Source organism: Theropithecus gelada, chromosome 3 (assembly GCF_003255815.1).
Source record: "Theropithecus gelada isolate Dixy chromosome 3, Tgel_1.0, whole genome shotgun sequence".
Lineage (NCBI taxonomy): Eukaryota > Metazoa > Chordata > Mammalia > Primates > Cercopithecidae > Theropithecus > Theropithecus gelada.
This window is the reverse complement of record NC_037670.1, coordinates 73,062,027-73,076,561: the sequence shown is the minus strand read 5'-3', so window position 1 is coordinate 73,076,561 and position 14,535 is coordinate 73,062,027. Positions and strand designations below refer to the sequence as shown.

At 45.8% G+C, this 14,535-nt stretch overlaps 1 protein-coding gene across 2 annotated transcripts in view; it reads left to right on the top strand.

The window, feature by feature from the left end:
* Positions 1-6,125: 6,125 nt before the first annotated feature.
* The window catches only part of CDK13 (cyclin dependent kinase 13), a 140,190-nt gene continuing 131,780 nt past the window's right edge, over positions 6,126-14,535 (top strand). For both annotated transcript variants that reach the window (XM_025379740.1, XM_025379739.1), the window contains exon 1: positions 6,126-7,941. In XM_025379740.1, coding sequence (XP_025235525.1) covers positions 6,731-7,941 — 1,211 coding nt within the window. In that variant the 5' untranslated portion in view covers positions 6,126-6,730. The remainder of the gene's footprint in view (positions 7,942-14,535) is intronic.

Here is a 14,535-nt window from a genome sequence, read left to right as displayed (position 1 = left end):
CAACACCCAGCTTGGCGTGGTGGCTCACACCTGTAATCCCAGCACTTTGGGAGGCCGAGGTGGATGGATCACTTGAGGTCAAGAGTTTGAGACCAGCCTGGCCAACATGGTGAAACGCCATCCCTACCAAAAATACAAAAATTAGCTGGGTGTGGTGGAACGCCTGTGATCCTCGCTACTCAGGAGGCTGAGGCGGGAGAATCGCTTGAACCTGGGAAGCAGAGGTTGCAGTGAGTCCAGATTGCCCCACTGCACTCTATTCTGGGTGATAGAGACTGACTCTGTCTCAAAATAAATAAATAAACAAAGCAAAAAGCACAAAAGACATTTTGAGAGAAGATTTTCTCATAATATTTAATCAACAAAAGTTGAATATTAAGCAATAATAAACATTTACATTTCTAAAAAGTGGCTGCCCCATTTTTACACTTCCACCAGCAATGTATGAAAGCTCCAATTTCTCCGCATCCTCAACAAAACTTGTCTATTGATTATAGTCATACTGGTGTTTTTAATTTTGTTTTATTTATCTATATTTGAGACAGGGTTTCGCTCTGTCACCCAAGCTGGAGTACAGTGGCACGATCTTGGCTCACTGCAACCTCCGCCTCCCAGGTTCAAGCGATTCTCATGCCTCAGTCGCTCAAGTAGCTGGGACTACAGGTGTGCACCACCACACCCAGCTAATTTTTTTATTTTTCTAGAGCCGAGGTTTCACCATGTTGCCCAGGCTGGTTCTGGTGTTTGAAATGGTATCTCCTGTGGTTTTGATTCGAATTTCCCTAGTGGATAATGACATTGGACATCTTTTCATGTGCTTTTTGGTCACTTGTATAGCTTCTTTGGAAAAATGTCTGTTTAGGTCCTTCAAAATTTTTTTTTTTTTGACAGAGTCTAGCTCTGTCACCCAGGCTGGAGTACAGTGGTGCGGTCTCTGCTCACTGCAACCTCTGCCTTCCGAGTTCCAGTGATTCTCGTTCCTCAGCCTCCCAAGTAGCTGGGATTACAGGTGTGCGCCACCACATCTGGCTAATTTTTGTATTAGTAGTAGAGACGGGGTTTCACCAGGCTGGTCTTGAACTTCCGACCTCAGGTGATCGCCCGTCTCAGCCTCCCAAAGTGCTGGGATTAAAGGCATGAGCCATTGTGCCCAGCTGAACTTTTTTTCCTTTTTCTGATAACACTTAAGATCTATCCTCTTGGCAAATGTGAAATATAGGATCGGTTTTTCTTTGTTGTTGTTGTTGTTGTTTTTGAGAACGTGTCTCACTCTGTCGCCCAGGCTGGAGTACAGAGGTGGGATCTTGGCTCACTGCAACCTCTGCCTCCTCGATTCAAGTGATTCTCCTGCCTCACTTTCCAGAGTAGCTGGGATTACAGGTGTGTGCCACCACACCTGGCTAAATTTTGTATTTTTAGTAGAGATGGGTTTTGGCCATGTTATCCAGTTTGGTCTCCAATTCCTGGGCTCAATCTGCCTGTCTTGAATTGTAATTTGGATGAAATCCAGTTTATCTATTTTTCCTTTTGTCACATGTGCTTTTGGATCATTTTGATTTTTTTTTTTTTAAATATGGTATGAGGTTGGCATCCAGCTTTTTTCTTTTGCATGTGGATACCCAGTTGTCCTGGTATTATTTGTTGAAAAGTCTATTCTTCCCCATTGAATTGTCTTGGCACCTTGTTGAAAATCAACAGTCCATAAATGTAAGAGTGAATCAATTCTTAAATGCTGATTTTTATACTTTTTTTGTAATGTTCTGTACACAAAATAAGATTAACATTGCCAGTTAAAAAGTTCCGGTAGAAATGGGTCGGGAGCAGTGGCTCACACCTATAATCCCAGCACTTTAGAGGCTAAGGCGGGTGGATCATCTGAGGTCAGGAGTTCAAGACCAGCCTGGTCAACATGGTGAAACCCTGTCTCTACTAAAAATACCAAAACTAGCTGGGCGTGGTGGCAGGAGCCTGTAATCCCAGCTACTTGGGGGGCTGAGGCAGGAGAATCGCTTGAAGCTGGGAGGCAGAGGTTGCAGTGAGCTGAGATCACACCATCGCACTCTAGCCTGGGAGACAAGAGGGAGACTTTGTCTCCAAAAAAAAAAAAACAGTTCTGGTAGAAATGATTTCCTGTAACCTATGTCATCATCAGTATTATATTTTAAGATGTTAATGACTCAAGAGAAATTTTAACAAAACATAGATGAATTGTTCACGCTTGTTTCTCTCAAATTTGTTGATGTAATCAGTAACTTGAAATACTTTTGTTGTCTAGTTGAACTTCCAAATATTCACGAATATTTATCTCCTAAGAGTACCTAAACATTTTTGTAAAATTAAAGAATAAAAAACATTTGGCCGGGTGCGGTGGCTCACACCTACAATCCTAGCACTTTGGGAGGCTGAGGCAGCCAGATCACTTGAGGTCAGGAATTCAAGACCAGCCTGACCAACAGGGTGGAATCCCGTCTCTACTAAAAATACAAAAACGAGCCAGGCGTGATGGCGCACATCTGTAATCCCAGCTACTTGGGAGGCTCAGGCAGGAGAATTGCTTGAACCCGGGAGGTGGAGGTTGCAGTGAGCCAAGATCACGCCACTGCACTGCAGCCTGGGCAACAGAGCAACAGTAACAACAACAACAATTTATTCCAGGCCAGGCACGGTGGCTCATGCCTGTAATCCCAGCACTTTGGGAGGCGGAGGAGGGCAGATCACTTGAGGCCAGGAGTTCGGGAGCAGCCTGGCCAATATGGTGAAACCCCGTCTCTACTGAAAATACAAAAATTAGCCAGGCATGGTGGCACACACTTTGAGACCCAGGCATGGTGGCGTGCGCTTTTAGTCCCAAGCGATTCTCCTGCCCCAGCCCGGCCCTGATCTTCCATTTTCTAAGAATCATTTCCAGAAGCTTCGTCCAACAACTTCTACTTCCCTTCATCGGCAGGAGCCAATGATCACGTCTCATCTGTAAGGAATACTGGAAGATGTAGTTTTTAGCTAGGCACATTTACCCCCATCAAACCCAGGATACTGTTACTTATGTAATCAAGGGAAAATCCATGTAGGAAGACAGCTAGAAGTTTACTCCACCATTACCGTTTTATAAATACGTATCCTTCAGCTTTACTGAACCAGCAAGAATTCCCACTCCCCAACACGTAGAAGCAATATTGCACTTCTGAAAAAAGTGCCAACACTGTGGGCCTCTGAACTGCATAAAAGATGAGTCTGGGGCCGGGCGCAGTGACTCACGTCTGTCATCCCAACACTTTGGGAGGCCGAGGCCGGTGGATCACCTGAGGTCAGGCGATTGAGACCAGCCTGCCCAACATGACGAAACCCCGTTTCTACTAAAAATACAAAAAATTAGCCCGGCATCGTGGCGGGCCACTGTAATCCCAGCTACTCCGGAGGCTGAGGCAGGAGAATCGCTTGAACCTTGGGGGTGGAGGTTGCAGTGAGCCACGACTGCACCACTGCACTCCAGCCTAGGCAACAAGAGTGAAACTCTGTCTCAAAAAAAACAAAAACAAAAACAAAACACCAACCCCTCCCCCCGACACAAGCAGTAATAAACAAAAATATACTCTCAAATGGCAATTTCAAATCTCTTGAATATTCAGGCAAGCAAACAGGCTTATAGACACAGACGACTTCTAATTCAAAGGTCATTCCCATTTTTTGGAGTTTGAATCCTTTTAGTTATTAGTGTTTCCAACCACGTGGGCGGGTATCTTTGGAGAGCTCAAAATGTTCATTCAACCTCCCCCACCAAAGGTAGAATCTTTGAGGAAACATGTGGGTGGTAGAACCACAGTAAAAATATTTTAGTACATGTTTTTTGTTTGCAGCCTGAATTGGGAACTATCCATTTACTTTTCCTTTTTCTTCTTCTCCATTTAATACACTTACCCATGGGAATTATCCATTTACTATGGATCAAGTTTTGTTTGAAAGTATATGATAGAAGATGACATTCTCAAGTGGAACTGTTTGTACATGTGGGGAGCTGCAAGCTAAACCTCTTATTTGCTCTCTTTGTTCTGTTATTCCAGTCTATTTAACGTAGGATGATGGAACAAGTTGATCCTACATGTTTCTGAAAAAGCCACTTGCTAAACAGTCTTTGGTAGGAGGCTGGCTACAGGACCTTCACTCAACAATACTGTCAACGAGAAATTTGTTTTAGAAACTCTGCACCTATTTTTCTATTCAGTTTCTCAATGCCCGTCCCATGGTGTGACCCACCCAGGCCTGCCCTCCTGGGACATGCTCTGACTTTAAGATTACCTATTCCTTTGCCTCCTCCTTTACCCTTCAGCAAACCAACATCCTTTGTACTCGGTCAGTGAAGTCTGATCTTAGCTTAAATCAGTCCAGTCTGTGATACTGTGATGTCAAACTGATTAAAATAATTTACACTAAGGTATGAATGATGGATAGATACCAAGTGTTTAAGAACTAAAGCAACTGATGATCTGAACAAATAAATTTTCAAAGGGTTGACTACAGGTAGTCATTAAACAGACGGCTTTTTATTAGAGGCAGGGCCTCGCCCTGCCGATTGCCCAGTATGGGGTGCTGTGGCACGGTTATAGCTCACTCCAGCCTTGAACTCTTGAGTTCCAGAGATCCTCCTGCCTCAGCCTCTGGAGTAGCTGGGACGACAGGCGTGTGCCACCGCGCCGCCTTAGCTTGCGTTTCCAACCATTCCAAAAGTCAATAAGCCATTTAGATTTTAATCTAACCATCCCAAGTGCTCAGTCTGTAACTGAAGGGCAATTCTAAGGCAAGAAATGGGATGTGAGGTCACTATATGGCTATGTTTGGCAACCCCAGAGGTGTAGATATTAAGGTGAAAGGGGGTGAAGTACTAAGAGCGCACTCCTCATTCGCACAAGATGTTTTGGTTTCAAGGCTCCTGAGAAGTTATGGAATTTTCAGTAGTTCTTTTTAACATTTCACTTATTCCCTGCATTGATTTAAAGCTTTAAAATTTTTTATTTTAAAGTAAATAGTGTTACCGAAGCTTGAGCTGTGATTCCCAAGTCTGTTTTTTAGGATAAGAAGGTGCCTCACGGAGGTTGCGGTGAGCCGAGATCGCATCATTGCACTCCAGCCTGGGCAACGAGAGCGAAACTCAAGTCTCCAAAAAAAGGAAAAAATAAAAAAAAGAGAGATGGGGCCTCGAACTTTGGTGTCCGTTAGACAAATTAAACCAAGGCCATCTCCGCCCTGTTTCGCGGGGTGTCTTCTCTCCTTTCGCAGTTGTTCCACTCCCAGGGCTTGACTGAAGGTAGACTACGGGGTGACTGCCTAGCCCAGAAGGCCTGACCAACAGCATTATTTCCCTCGCAGTCTCCACAGACACTTGTTCTCACTGTGACCTTTCGCTCACCAGGCAGGCAGTGCGGCATCTGCAGAGGGCCGGAACCGGCTCTGCGCGCTGGACGCAAGCAACAGGCACGACGGGCGCGCCACCACGGGGAGACTCTCAAGCAACAGCAGTGGGCGGCGCACGAATCCTCTCCTTTCTTTAACCCTTCTTCACATCGAGTCCCACCCTCGCCGGAAGCCGAGCGGTTTCTACACACGTCACTTCCGGTGCGGCCCGCCGGCCCCTGGCGGGAGCGAGCACGCCAGTGCGCGGCAACTTTGTTCCCGCCTCTCTTGCTCCGGCCACCTCTCATCTTCGGCTTTCTCTGAGCGTGACGTCCGGGCGCGCTCCCGGTCGTACGTCAGGGCTGAGGGGAAAAAGCCGAAAAGAGCGAGGCGAGGAGGAGGGGTTGCGGAGGTTAGGGCCCAACCAGCAAGTCCCGTGGCTCTCCCTCCTCCTGACGAGGAGCGGAGAGGGAAGGGGAGGAGCGAGCCGGGGCCGGCCGCGCACATCAGGAGCCTCCTCGTGGAGGGGGGGAGCGGAGGAAAGGGGTAGCTCCGCCACCTCTGCTCGCGGCTGTGGCGGCGAAAGAAGAAAGTCAGGGCCCATACTCACCGCCACAGACTCAGAAACGCCCCCGCCCCCATCTCCCCGGAAATAGCCCCCCGCCCAGCCCCGCACACCCGCTGCCCCAACCGAGAGCCGCAGCCCGGTCGCCCCCGCCTCGCCCCGCCCCGCTGCCCAACCCCGCGGGCCGCAGAGTGCGCGAGGCTCTAGGCTGGGAGTTGTTGTCAGGCCCAGGCCACTTCCGAGGCGCCTGCGGTGTGTCGCCGCCACCACAGGAGGACGACGTCGACGCCGAAGAGGAGGCGGGGGAGGCGTGTTGTTGTCTCGCCCACTCCCCTCCCCTGAACTCGCACCCAACGTCAGGGCGCGATGGAGTGAAGCGGCGACGAAGGTGGTACTTCCGCGTTGCGCTGCCCGAGCCGAGAGCGCGGCCGAGGCCGCTCCCCCACCCCCGGGGGCACTTGGAGGACTCGGGACTCCCCCGCAGGTCAGCACCCGGCGCATCTGGTGTTTTCGCTGCCGAGGTATAGGACGACGAGCGCGATCGGGAGCTCCGCCGCCCGGATTCTTGCTTCTCTGAGGCCCGGAGGCCGCTGCGTACCCCACTGTGACCTGGAACCCTGGGACCCGAGTCCCGACCCGGATTATCGTGGCGCGTCTCCCGGCCGGTCCTGGTGCTCGGTGTCCCTCCGCCGCCGCTCCCGTTTCCGGCGGGGGAGATGGCCAGGATCTGACCCGGGAGGAGGCCGCACCCGCGCCGCGCTCTGCGGCTGGCTCTAGGCGATGCCGAGCAGCTCGGACACGGCGCTGGGGGGAGGCGGGGGCCTGAGTTGGGCGGAGAAGAAGTTGGAGGAACGCCGCAAGCGGAGGCGATTCCTGTCCCCTCAGCAGCCGCCGCTGCTGTTGCCGCTCCTGCAGCCGCAGCTCCTGCAACCGCCGCCGCCCCCGCCGCCTCTGCTCTTCCTGGCTGCTCCCGGCACGGCCGCCGCCGCAGCCGCCGCCGCCGCGGCCTCCTCCTCTTGCTTCAGCCCGGGCCCCCCTCTGGAGGTCAAGCGGCTGGCGAGAGGCAAGAGGCGCGCAGGAGGGCGGCAGAAGCGGCGCCGCGGGCCCCGCGCCGGGCAGGAGGCGGAGAAGCGTCGGGTCTTCTCGCTGCCCCAGCCGCAGCAGGACGGCGGTGGCGGTGCTAGTAGCGGCGGGGGTGTGACCCCGCTGGTGGAATACGAGGATGTGAGCTCCCAGTCCGAGCAGGGGCTGCTGCTGGGGGGGGCCAGCGCGGCAACGGCGGCGACGGCTGCCGGGGGAACGGGGGGCAGCGGCGGGAGTCCGGCCTCCTCCTCCGGCACCCAGCGGCGCGGGGAGGGGTCGGAGCGCAGGCCCCGCCGGGACCGCCGCAGCAGCAGTGGCCGCAGCAAGGAGCGCCACCGCGAGCACCGGCGGCGAGACGGACAGCGCGGTGGTAGCGAGGCCTCCAAGTCCCGCAGCCGCCACAGCCACAGCGGCGAGGAGCGGGCCGAGGCCGCCAAGAGCGGCAGCAGCAGCAGCAGCGGCGGCCGCCGGAAAAGCGCCTCGGCCACGTCCAGCAGCAGTAGCAGCCGCAAGGACCGGGACTCGAAGGCCCACCGCAGCCGGACTAAAACGTCCAAGGAGCCGCCTTCGGCCTATAAGGAACCGCCCAAGGCCTACCGAGAGGACAAGACCGAGCCCAAGGCCTATAGGCGGCGGCGGTCCCTCAGCCCGCTGGGAGGCCGGGACGACAGTCCGGTGTCCCACAGGGCCTCTCAGAGCCTGAGGAGCCGCAAGTCCCCCAGCCCGGCAGGAGGTGGCAGCAGCCCCTATTCTCGGCGGCTGCCGCGCTCCCCGAGCCCCTACAGCCGCCGCCGCTCCCCCAGCTACAGCCGCCACAGCTCCTACGAGCGGGGCGGCGACGTGTCCCCTAGTCCCTACAGCAGCAGCAGCTGGCGCCGTTCTCGGAGTCCCTACAGCCCTGTGCTCAGGTGAGTCCCGTCGTTCTGCCCGTGTGTACTTTGGCTGCTCTAGCCAGATCCCCAGGAGGAAGGGAAAGTGGTGCCTGGGTCCTCAAAACCATTCAGGTCCATCACCGAGACGAGACAACACTGCCTGAGCCTCCCAGGAACGGTAGGCGTTTTCGCGCGCGTGACACTTTTTTAGGGGGTCGAAGGGACAAAGCAACTGGGTGAACGGAACTTTTCTCCTAACTGTGGCAGGGAAGATTTCTAAGGAAAAATTCAAAGTTTCAGACTTGTTGCATTAATGTGTTAACAGGTTTCTCTCAATTGCTCTTTGCGTTTCTGGTACAATTTGGGTAAACTCAGAGGTGGTTTAAGTCGTTTAAATTTCGAAAGTTCTGTGAAGAGGTTTCATTGTTGGGGATTTAAGAATGTACTGCAGCTTAGGATCTAGTATTGTACAGGGGAATAAGAATCAGGTGCTGATGTCAGAGTTCGATGTGGACTGCACATGTTTCTTATGATGATTACAGAGATGGGAGAAGCAGCCTTTCTGTAAAGTTTATTACTCTTTTAGTATGTGAAAAAAGCTTAGGTGGAAGCTGATAGTTCTGAATACTGAAGAGATAAGGAAGGTATCTATTTAGTGATATTCTTGTGTGGGGTAGTTTTTACCTGATCTTTCAAAGTCATAATTATAGAAAGCAGAAAAAATGACAAGATTGTGGTTTCTTTGTTGGTTTGTGATGACACCCAGTTGCTAATAACATTATAAATCTGGGTGGTGTAACCTAGTGTAACCAAGTGAATGGCTGAGTACATTCTTATACTATTATAAGCCTGCAACTGCTTAGTTTAAAAGCTAAGTCGACTGTTTTTTTTCTTAGATATGCCGGAAGGATAAAAACACAATGTAACTATACCTTTAAATATCAGAATCTTTGTCCAGAAATCTTCAAAAGGTGTAATTTAGTGAAATTGGAGTAAAACTTTTAGGTAGCTTTCTTGCCTTTTTTGTTATAAAATATTCTTTTTAAAAAATATGTCTTAAAATATACTTATCCACTAAGCAAAGTGCATTAAAAACAACTTTCGAGTGTTTTATGGGTTCTTGTATTCCTTGATTTTTGGACATTCCAGGCCTTATAGTTTAGAGTATTGCAAAATGACATTTGTATCAGTTTTTCCTATTGGGTTTCAGTAATGGCAAGTGGATATACGGTACCCCTAAGTATGGATTATATGGAATCTCAACATAATACGAATATGCATCTGCAAAATTAGCAGACCATTTTGAAGCATCGGCATAGTAAATGTGAAGGTGTGATGTTTGTAGAGATCTGAGCGTGAGTTTGTCTTTAAGCCAAAAGAGTTGTATAAATTGCTTCACTCTTTTAAAGAGTGTTGAAGCACACTTAAAATGGTAGTTGATGCCTTAATGAAGAATTGAAAAACTCATTCATCAAAATTAGCCATTATATCTTGTAAGAGTTTGTATTTTGCTTTTAACTAGAATACTTTGCCAAAAGGTTTGCAGTTTTTGCAGTTCAATTTGTTTTGCAAACTGGTTGAAGTTTCAGGACCTGAACAATTTAAAGTGCTTGATGCAATTTTAAGAATGGATTTTATACTTAGGCTTTTTAGTTGCTGGTTACTTCAGCGAGGTCCTTTATTGTATAATAGTGGCATGTATTTTATATATATATGAAATATATAATCGTGGTATGTATGACTAGGACTATTCATATTTAGCAAGTATTTTTTGACCCTGTATTGTATGCCACATACTGTTTTAGGTATTGGGATGTAGCACGGAAGAAAAAGTTACTGCCCTCATGGAGCTTGCATTCTGGAGGACCATTCAACACAGAATCTTTTCATGGTGTTTATATTGACCAGCGGTGTTTCTAAAGGGTTGAATTTGGAAGGAACTTTAGGGTATCTTGGCTAACATTCCTGATAGATGGCCATTTGGTGTGTGCCTTAAATACATCTGGAGGTGGGAAGCACATTGCTTTGAGGCAGCCTGTTCCACTAGATTTGGGACTTGATTTTTTAGCAAGATCCTTGAAGACTCAGTTTCCTAAACTGTAACAGGGAAACACTTGTTTTTCTGGATTATTTCAAGGATTAAATGAAAATTTATCTTTTTAAAACATGCAGTCTCACAGAAATATTTAAGGTGGTTGAGTTATTCAATATCTCAAATTGTTAGAATTCATTTTGTAACCAAAATCCACCTTCATGCCACTTCTATCCATTGCTCCAAGTTTAACCTTTTGGAATGGTACAGAGCACACGTGTATGCTAACCCTTTAAAATGTAAAGACAGTTGTGATGATTTCTGAGTCTTCTAGGCTTAAAAAACTCGTATGGTTTTCAGATTTTTCACATTATATCTAGTTTGTCAAATGTCTAGCTGAAAACATGGGGCCCAGAATTAATAGCTAAAATAGTTGATTGGAAAATCTTAAGATTTTAAAGTATAGTAAATGTGTCGTTACTTTTTGGGAACAGTTAATTGAACTCACTTGTACAGATGAATGCAGAAAGTTTTCTTTATTTTCAGAATGTATTACTTGTGGTAAGTGGCCCATGTTCTTTAATGAATGGACTGCTGTGAGTTCCATGAAGGCAACTGGCCTGTCTTGTCCACCATTGTGTTTCCAGTGCTCAGCACTGTATCTGGCACAAGTACACTCTTAATAAATGTTGAATAGATAAATGAAGGGATGCTGGAGTTTCCTGAACATAAAAAATACTAATGTGGGCCTGTATTACAAACTTCAGTCAAATATTTAATATAGACCATGTGTAATGCTGTAAGAAACAGTGTAATCTTTTCCCAGCCTACGCAGAACTTACATATTAATGAATTGTCAGTGTCGATATTTTTAAGGAAATGCATACACATTCAAAATAGTATTGAAATCATGGTATGAAGATGAAAAACAATTTTAAATAAGCTGAAAATAGAGATAGAGTTTCACCATGTTGCCCAGGCTGGTGTCAAACTCCTGGGCTCAAATGATCCACCTGCAGCAGCCTCCCAAAGTCCTGGGATTACAAGTGTGAGCCTCCGTACCCAGGCTGAAGTTTTTTTGATGTCAGATAAATAAATCCTTTTCATTTTAGTGACTTCTGCTTCACAACTTGTTCTTTGTCTTCATTTGAATCTTCAGTCCTCAGCTCATGCGTTTCTTTTTGTCAGTTCCCTCTTACCTTTACTTTTTCCCCTGTATGATCTGTTTGTCATATTTTCTTTACTACTTGACTGTTGGGGTGTGGAAGGTCACATAATCTTGCTGATTGACCCTATAATAAATGTGAGGGTGTATTGAAAAGAGGGGAGGGTACTTTTTGTAGTGTTTTACTGTATGCCAGGCGCTGATAAATATTTAACATACATTGACCACCAAAATCCATGTGATAGTTGGAAACATTTCCATTGATGGATTGGGAAACGGGAGCTCTAAAAAGTTAAGTGATTTGTTCCAAGGTCAGCTTGGATTGAAACCCTGGACTGATTTAAAAGTACATGCTCTTAATATTAAAGAGCATGGATTTTGGTTACAATATGAAGGTGGATTTTGATTACAATATGAAGAATTCTTTTGTTTTTTTGAGACGGAGTCTTGCTCTGTCGCCCAGGCTGGAGTGCAGTGGCCGGATCTCGGCTCACTGCAAGCTTCACCTCCCGGGTTTACGCCATTCTCCTGCCTCAGCCTCCTGAGTAGCTGGGACTACAGGCGCCCGCCACCTCGCCTGGCTACTTTTTTGTATTTTTTAGTAGAGACGGGGTTTCACCGTGTTAGCCAGGATGGTCTTGGTCTCCTGACCTCGTGATCCGCCCGTCTTGGCCTCCCAAAGTGCTGGGATTACAGGCTTGAGCCACCGCGCCTGGCCTAATATGACGAATTCTAACAGCAGTCTATTTATTAAAGAACATAGGCCACTTACCACTTAAAGCATATGCGTCATTGAACTTCAGTTGGCATTCAGGGGCGCTGGCCACCTCACATAATGACCTGTTCTGGTGAAAAATCAGCTTCTGTTTGGGTACTTATGTGTTAATTTCTGTTCCTTGGCCATTTTTTCAGCATTTTGAGGATTTTAAAAGATGAATCTTCTAAAGAGTCTTTCAGTTTATTTGTGTTTATTCATAGTTTTTATGAACAATTGGGTTTAAATCTTGTGGATTTTTTCTACTTTGTCTTTACAAAGATTGGCTAAAAACATTTCTTGAAGACATTAATTACTCTTAGTTTATTGGTGTTGGTTTTCCCGAATTATTTTGAGCTGAAGTTACTGATGTCAGATTAAAATCTGTGCAAGAAATTACTACGTATGTTCTGTTCTTTCTCTAAACCTATGGAAGTTCCATTCCACCAAGAAGTCCAGAAGCATTCATTATGGAATGATAACAAGAACCTAAGAATCTGAAAAAGATGGGTGGACTCCAAATATAAATAAGTAAAATTATTACTATATGTGGTACCTCTGTTATGGATTATTTAGTGTTTTGTCCTGAAAACTATGGTTCAGAAGTATATGAAATGAAGATATTCTATAATGAAAAAAGAAACTCAAAAAATATGCCACTGATTTAATATATACTTAATAGAAATAAGTCATGAAAATCCCTAGGTGAATGGAATTCTTAAAATGCTTTTAAAAAGTGTCAAAAAATAGGGTATTAGAACAAATGCAGAAACTCTCAGAAGGGAATGGAAGTTCAGGTCAACTGTCTTAAATTTCCAGAGCTGTAATCATATTTTCATTTCAAAGTGATGGCCTTGTGTTTTGCTCCTTCTCTGACCAAACTTTACCTGATATTTACATCTACTCAGTCCTTATCATATTTCTTTTCCACTCTCACTAATATTTATTTCTTTCCATTTCTATCACCCTTTCAGGTTAATTAGCTAGACTTCCTGTTACTGTTACCAGTCTTCTCATTTCATCCATTCTTCTCAGTTCATTCTTTATGAGGAGAGTTAATGTCTTTGTTTAGCTCATGTCACTCCCATTATATTAGAATTATTATTCAAATAAACCTAAACTTTTTTGTTTGAAGGGATAGTGTCTAGCTCAGTTGCCCAGCCTGGAGTGCAATGATGCGATCATGGCTTACAGCAGCTTCGAACTCCTGGGCTCAGAGGATCCTCCTGCTTCAGCCTCCCGAGTAGCTGGGATTACAGGTTCACACCACCACGCCTGGCTACTTTTTGTATTTTTTGTAGCGATGAGTTTTACCATGTTGCTCTGATTTGTCTTGAACTCCTGTCCTCAGACAATCCTCCCACCTGGGCCTCCCAAAGTGTTGGGATTACAGGCATGAGCAACTGTGCACGGCCAACTCTAAACTTCCTAATGCATCATCAGTTAATGCCTTTTATGATCTGACTCCATTCTATCAGAATTCTATTTTCAGAGACATTTTTATTTCTATTTTTATACTTGCTGTTCTCTTAGCTTAAATGATGAGACACTCTAAACTCTCTTTTGCTCTTCATCTCCAGCTTTGCATTTAAAACTCAGGTAAAAAATCCCCGTCGTGTGTGTGTGTGTGTGTGTGTGTGTGTGTGTGTTTTCTTGGTAGAGATGGTGTCTCACTATGTTGCTCAGTCTGGTCTCCTGGGGTCAAACAATCCTCTTGTCCTTGCCTCCCAAAGTGTTGGGATTACAGGCATGAGCCAGTGTGTCCAGCCTTAAATCCCACTATCTTGAGACCTTTTTCCATTCATCTAGATAAAAGTTAATTTTTTTTCCTGTGCCCCCACAGCACTTTATCTTTGTTATAGAACTTTAAAAAATTGTGTTTAATATCTGCTTAGTTGACTGGCTACTTTTGTGTTTTCCCTGCTAGATTGTAAGCTCCTAGAGGAAAATTACAGAGCTTATTTATTGGTGGTTTAATTTAAATACATTTTTTCCCTCTATAGATTAGTATAAACCAGTCTGCACAGATGCCAGTTACATCTCTAAACTTGCTTGGTATTTTGGTTTACACATACTCTCATACTCTAGGATAGGGCAGGTAATTGTTTCGATTTATAAGGAGGGAATTTAAGAACCTCCTTCTAGCTTCTACTTTATTAGAATGAGTAGAGGATGCTGGGACTCACTTTAGTGTGAATGGAATAAATTCAGACCTAATGTTTATATTTGCTCTCTGTTGTGCTGATCAAGATAAATTCTTGGTGAGTTTGAATTAATCTTTAAACGGAAAATTTTCTCAGCAGACATTGTGTCAAACTTTCATTTCCCGACTCTGAAAAATTGTAGCTATTTTTGAAAAACCAGTTGAAAGTGAATGTTGCTTAATATTCACATATAAGGTAATTTTAATTTTTTCCTTTATTTTGGACTTTGTGAATATCATTTTGTTGTTGTTATTTTGGTTTTGGTTGGCTTTGTTTTCTATAAATTTATAAGCTTTAAAGTGGGTGTTGGAAGCAGAAGTACCAAGCCAGAATCAGAAGCATTACTTGTTTGCAGTGATTTTGTTCCTTTAATTCCTGCACATTTAAATTGTGGAAGAACCTAGTGTTTTTCATGTATTTCGAAAATAAAATTGATGTACGTTAGAGGATAAATATAGGTAAAACTGGAATGTAA